General features: G+C 37.8%; 1 protein-coding gene across 1 annotated transcript in view; it reads left to right on the top strand.

The window, feature by feature from the left end:
* The window catches only part of LOC101312844 (peptide deformylase 1A, chloroplastic-like), a 6,326-nt gene extending 1,068 nt beyond the window's left edge, over nucleotides 1-5,258 (top strand). Inside the window, exons 2-4 of the mRNA XM_004302920.1 lie at nucleotides 3,503-3,592; nucleotides 3,696-3,763; nucleotides 4,293-5,258. Coding sequence (XP_004302968.1) covers nucleotides 3,503-3,592; nucleotides 3,696-3,763; nucleotides 4,293-4,533 — 399 coding nt within the window. The 3' untranslated portion in view covers nucleotides 4,534-5,258. The remainder of the gene's footprint in view (nucleotides 1-3,502; nucleotides 3,593-3,695; nucleotides 3,764-4,292) is intronic.
* The last annotated feature ends 915 nt before the right edge of the window (nucleotides 5,259-6,173 follow it).

Raw genomic sequence — 6,173 nt, 5'->3', positions numbered from 1 at the left:
ATCATGCAGAGATTATAGCTTTGCATGAAGCTGTTCGGGAATGTGTTTGGTTGAGATCAATCATTAAGCACATTAGAGGAACTAGTGGATTAAGTTCTACAACTGATAGACCTACATGCATTTATGAGGACAATGCAGCTTGTATTGAGCAAATGAAGTTAGGTTTCATCAAGGGTGACAATACAAAGCACATTTCACCTAAGTTCTTCTACAACCAACAGCAACAGGCGTTTCTCAACATTCAAGTGTACCAAGTTAGTTCCGAAGGAAACGCAGCAGACTTATTTACTAAGTCTTTGCCTAAGTCTATTTTTGAGAAACATGTGAAAAGTATAGGCATGCGTCGGCTATCAAGTCTCTCTGAATAATGTTCACATCAGGGGGAGTATCATCTCAATGAAGTAGGCTGGTGCGTTGTACTCTTTTTCTCCTACGATCAAGGTTCAGTTTTTCTCCCACAGGGTTTTTGTGACTTGACGAGGTTTTTGACGAGGCAACAGATTAGCACCACTGGCATATCAACGCGCGGCACAAGGGGGAGTGTTCTAGGATATTCTTTATGTGTGTCTTTGCCTTATGCCAATAGGATATGTAGTTAGACTAGATCTATGTATTCATATCCTTACCATACTGGTAATGTGTAATTCCCTATATAAAGGACTCCTATCAATGAATGAGATACACATCTTTCAAGATTCTCTATTCTCAATTTACTTTCACTTCATCAATATGTTAACCATTTATTTCCGCAAAGGGGAGAAGAATTAAACAGTAATTGGATTAAAAAAAAATACAGCAACAGAGGCACAAACTTCATCTTCTCCGCTGCTTTCTCTTCCATATATGCTTTTTCTTGTTCGTCTTCAACCTCCAGATTCCAAAACATAGGTTTCCAAAAATAGTTTTCACACTCTTATTCCAATCATTCAATACCAACCTGGACCTTTGCTTCGTCTCATTCCCCAATCTCAAACAACCTGTACCAATCACATCAGGCTCCTCCTCATAATTAAACACTTCGAATAATTTGTGTTCTTCGCCAACACCGCAGTTCGGTGTCTAAAGAAATATACAGGGATCTCGAATTTCTTAACGTTTCGTCCATGGATGATAAGCCCATTTCTAGAACGCTCCTTCAATGCACCGGATCTGAAACCGATGACTGATGGCCAACAATCCTGGCAAAAACCCACATATTCCGCCCGAATTTGGATTTTTGTTCCAACGATTGATATGAACCAATTTAATCAATCTGCTTTCGGTCGATGCCTAGATTTGAGTTAAGAAGAGGAGTGAGAAGAGATCGGTTTAGTCGATTAAGTACGGGAGAAAGGAAGAAGAAAAAGAGGGGCCAGTCACCAGTCCAACAACGAAACCAGGCAGGATCGCACACACAGCGCGTGCAATCACGCCCGGTTAAATTTGCCTGGTGCAGCTGTCGTAGTGGTGCAGGGAATAGGCTCTCCCTATTGATTGCAGCTTTCTCCAGACCTTCGGGAAAAGCTAAAATCCCCCAGGGCTCCATAAAGTAGTTAAGATTGACCCGTCTTGGTCTATCTATGGGGCTTGCACACTTGTAGGTGCCTGAAATACTATGACACCCTAGCTAACACCCTAAGCACATATCCCTTGCTTCTCGATTAAGTTGATTACCCGGCGGTGCGTAACTTCTTCACTTCATTTATTTCATAACCCAATGTACTTATATTCAATCAATTGAGACTTTTTAGCCCGCTTTGTGGTTTACTGCGTGGGTACCTCTTCCAAGTGCCCTTAATTCGTCGCGTTTGCGAGTCCAGCTACTTGATTTCAGAACTTGTTTTTGAATTTTGGGGCTGCCCTTTCTTCTTCTTTTTTAATTAGTAAGTAATTTTTCAATCGATCGGAAACGTTTATGGCAAATCTCATGCAAAGAGAGTTGTACACAAGACTTTCCATAGCTATTGATATTGACTTGGGCTCATCAAGTATTACCTCCGTCCGCCCTTGCCATGCATCGATAAAGACTTTCACGCCCAAAGAACAGCTAATATTTTAGGTCTCCGACCGACCTATTTGACTCTTTGGCCGCAGTTATATATTTAGGTGGTATCCCAAGATTGAAGAGATCGAATTCCTCCTGCCTACATAACTGATGCAGTTAGCTCAAAAGGGAGTTTATTCACTTCCGAATCCGGATTCAATGATTGTTGAGTGAACGAAGCCAAGTGGCTTGACAAATGAGAAACCTTAACTAGCGGATGCAATGGCGTAGCTAGCTAGGGGGCAAGGGGTTCAATTGAACCCTCTCAAATTTTTAAAAAGAGTAATTAGCCTTCATTTGTATTGGATATCAATGGAAATAAAACATAAATTGACCATTCTTCTCTAATAAATTCTTAATTAGTCTTAAATATTCTTCAACAATAATGGAATGAAATAAAAATTTATACTATTCAAATACTTAATCCAATTAATACAAATCATGTTAAAGGTTTTTACCTTACTAAATGGAAACAACATATTAATTAATGTTTACCATACATCAACATGCATTATCTCTCAAACAAAAGAAAAAGTATCTTTCTTTTTTTTCCAATATTTATCGTGCATGAAATTCTAATCCAAGTTATTAGAGATGATAGAACAAAAATATTGTTGAAATTAAGTTTGCGCCATTCTTTTAAGTAAAATTGTATTGTTGCTAAAGAGTGACTGAAAATTAATTAATTTTCTAATTAATCAAATTTGACCCTTCTAAGTGAGATGTCTGGCTACGCCACTGTGCGGAGGATTTATCTTTGAGTAGTGCCCAGCGGCGGAGCAAGGATAAAATAGTTACCTGGCTAATTGTGACACAGAAAAAAAAATTCAACGAATCTTTACGGTACGAGAAATTCTAGCAAAAAACTAACTAAACTTTACAAAACGAGGCCGTAAAGCTTCAAAATCTTAAACATCATCTCATTCTCAACCGCTTCAACAAATTCCTTGTCAATGTGAAGCACAATTTAAGTGATCAGTTTTGAGAACAAACTGGGAAATCAGTGGAAATTTCATCATGAAAACCAGATGCATATTTTTTATTTAAGATAGCTTAGCATGCCTGAAGAGTAATATGTAGAACCTAACTATCCAATTCCCTCACACCGAAATTGTTCTTTCTATCAACCTAAAGTCAAGTCAGCTTTACAGGTTGAAGCTCACTTTAGAGTACTTCACATATTAATATTTAACCATTGAGCCTTTTTATATCTTAGTTCTGTGCGAAACATATACCTTGCACTAAGCAGCTAAAAGCATATTTGCTTACGCCCTGGTTTTACTTAGACAACCCCTACTGCCATCCTTTTCTCTCTTTTATATATACATATATATGAAGTAGTGTTTTTTTATTACCTCAAAATCCCACCTAGGCTTAAGCCCAGGTGAAACATAGCTGGCTCCGCCAGTGGTAGTTCCTTGCATTAAGGAAACCGACTTCATAAATAAGGTAACAAGTTTGTCATTCTCATACATGCAGATAATAGTCTTGGAAGATACGAAGGAATATATTAGTTATGCACCCAAGAATGAGATTAAAGTTCAAGATAGACGGCCGTTCGATCTTTTGGTATGTTGAATGTGTAAGAGGTGAACATCAAGATAATGTGTTGATTTCTTGCATTGAAATGGTTTCACTTCACTCTTAAAATTTATTTGTTGTTTTGAGGCAGGTGATTATTAACCCAAAGCTTCAAAAGAAGAGCAACAGGACTGCAGTATTCTTTGAAGGCTGCTTAAGGTGAGGGTTAAAACTGCAAAGCTCCACAATTAGTGAATTTGTAATGTTTTAGCCGATTTTGTTACTTCACAACATGGTTTCTGACATTCAATGTATTATGTTTGATATCCAAATTCACCTACCTTAATCTCGAGGTTCTGTTTCTGGTACCATCATTGTCCGGCACTAGACAGAATTGATGCCATATTGTCAGCAATTTCTCCTTGATTGAGTGGAAATATGACATGAACTTTTAGGCTCTTTATCTTCTTAGGGATCTCATCTTACTACCACTAAAATGGTGTCCTTAGTTTAATGACTGTAATCAGTTCACAAAATGATTGGAGACTAGATGGTAGTCTTCTGTTATGAGTGTTATCTATGTTCCGGGGTTTGTAAATAGTTATCATCTTGTGGAACTTTTCAAGAATCTTGAATGGATTAATGTGGTAAAGAATTTTTACATTTCAGTTAGACCTTGATCAGTTGCTGAAACATTTCATATTATCCAAGTCGGTAATTTTTTCTCTCTTACTCTGTGGTCTGGCAGTGTTGATGGATTCAGAGCAGTGGTAGAAAGATATCTTGATGTTGAAGTTTCAGGTTTCGATCGTGATGGCCAGCCCATAAAAATAGATGCTTCAGGTTGGCAGGCTCGTATTTTGCAACACGAGTGTGATCATATGGAAGGAACTATTTATGTTGACAAGATGCTCCCTAGAACATTTAGAACAGTTGAAAACTTGGACTTGCCTCTTGCTGAGGGGTGTCCCAAGCTTGGAAGTCGGTAGCTTATAGTATGAACATGGACTGGGATGAGTTGGATCAACAAGAATACCGAGATAAAGGTGTCATCCGATTTATGCAATTGATTATGGGACTCTTGGTGCAATTGATTGTTGGGGATCAATCTAATTGTTTAACATTTGGTTTAGCAGCATGTGCAATTTTGCTATCTGTTTTAGAACCTTGATGCCTCTCTTGTTTCAAGATATTCTTGTGTTTATACCAATTGGGTGTTCCAATATAATCTTATCCTTGGTGTACTTGGTTTGGTTGCTATCAACGACAGTTTGTAGAGTGCGTTCTAGGTCTAGGACTCTTAGCAATAGCTCTAACTTATCGTGCCCGTCATGGCGAGTTATGGTGTAATGCTTGCTCCTACAGTTTAATGCGGGAGCATTTGATAAAAAATTATATAATTTTATTATTGTTCTACTTAAAGAATGTTGGGAACCAGTGGCAGAAGTACGTAGTACATTTTCTGGAAGATACAGTACGAACCTACCAGTTTACTACAGGAACACCATGGATCCATGAAAAATTCGTTGTATTTTGGGACCTGGGGACACAAAATGTTCATGTACTCAAACTGGATGGGTGAAATATTTTGTGAAGAGGAGCGTACTGTGTATTATGTATGAATCTAGCCTCTTACCTAGCGACAATATAAACCTGAGTACCTACAACCACTGATGAAAAAATCAGTTAAAGATGACAATATAAACATTCTAAACCCAAACTTAAATTTTTTTGTAAAAAAAAAGAGTTAATTTTGCTTTATTCAATAGGCATTTTAAAGTCGATTCGTTTTACAATGTGGAGGTAAAGTGGGTTATATGCATGTATTTTAACTTTTGAGATGGTGGAGAAAACCAAACAAATTAATGATGAATGCAGACTCTATTTAAGAAAATAAAATCAAGAGTGTGAGAGATTTGTCGGCGTGAGTCACGCACCTTTATGGTGCTAGGAATGTAAATATTATATTAGTAGTATTAGCTTCCTAATAGGGATTAGTTTCCTAATAGGTTACTATGTATCATGTATATTAACCCTATTCTTAGGGATGAAGAATTAATCAGAAATTCCCAAATACCTTGTTCTATTTGACTTGGTATCAGAGCCGAGATCCATTCGGGCTCGGCTGTTTCTTTCCGCTGCAAATTTGGTTCTTTTGGTTTTTTCTAGCATTGGGGTTTGTTTGGAATTGTTGAAGTTAGGGTTCGTTTGGCGTTGAGATTTGTTGAAGTTTCTTTTAGTCGTTGGGGTTCCATGGTTTCTGAATTGGCCTTACTTTGTAGTGTGAACGAGGTTTTTTTATCGGAAGATTCAGTTTTCTTTTAGTTCTTCTTGACTTGCCTTGCTCTGTGGTTGCTTGGTTTGTTTGCCGGTTTTTTGGCGATTTGTGAAAAAGGATTCCGTTTCGGTAGGTTGGTACGTGGAGACTCAAGGTCGCACAACTCCTGCTTGTTTAATTAGCAGGTTTCTGTGGCCTATATATATCCATATCAAATCAAGGAGCACGTGGTATACATTCCTAGCTAGTTTGCAAGCTAGTTCCTCTGTGTTTTGGTCTGATCAAGTTAACCTTGACTGGTAATAATATATTGATACTTGAAGAACAGAGAAGATGGTTGATTTCCAGATC

Source organism: Fragaria vesca, linkage group LG6 (genome assembly GCF_000184155.1).
Source record: "Fragaria vesca subsp. vesca linkage group LG6, FraVesHawaii_1.0, whole genome shotgun sequence".
Taxonomy (NCBI): Eukaryota; Viridiplantae; Streptophyta; class Magnoliopsida; order Rosales; family Rosaceae; genus Fragaria; species Fragaria vesca.
This window is presented reverse-complemented; position numbering and strand designations above follow the sequence as displayed.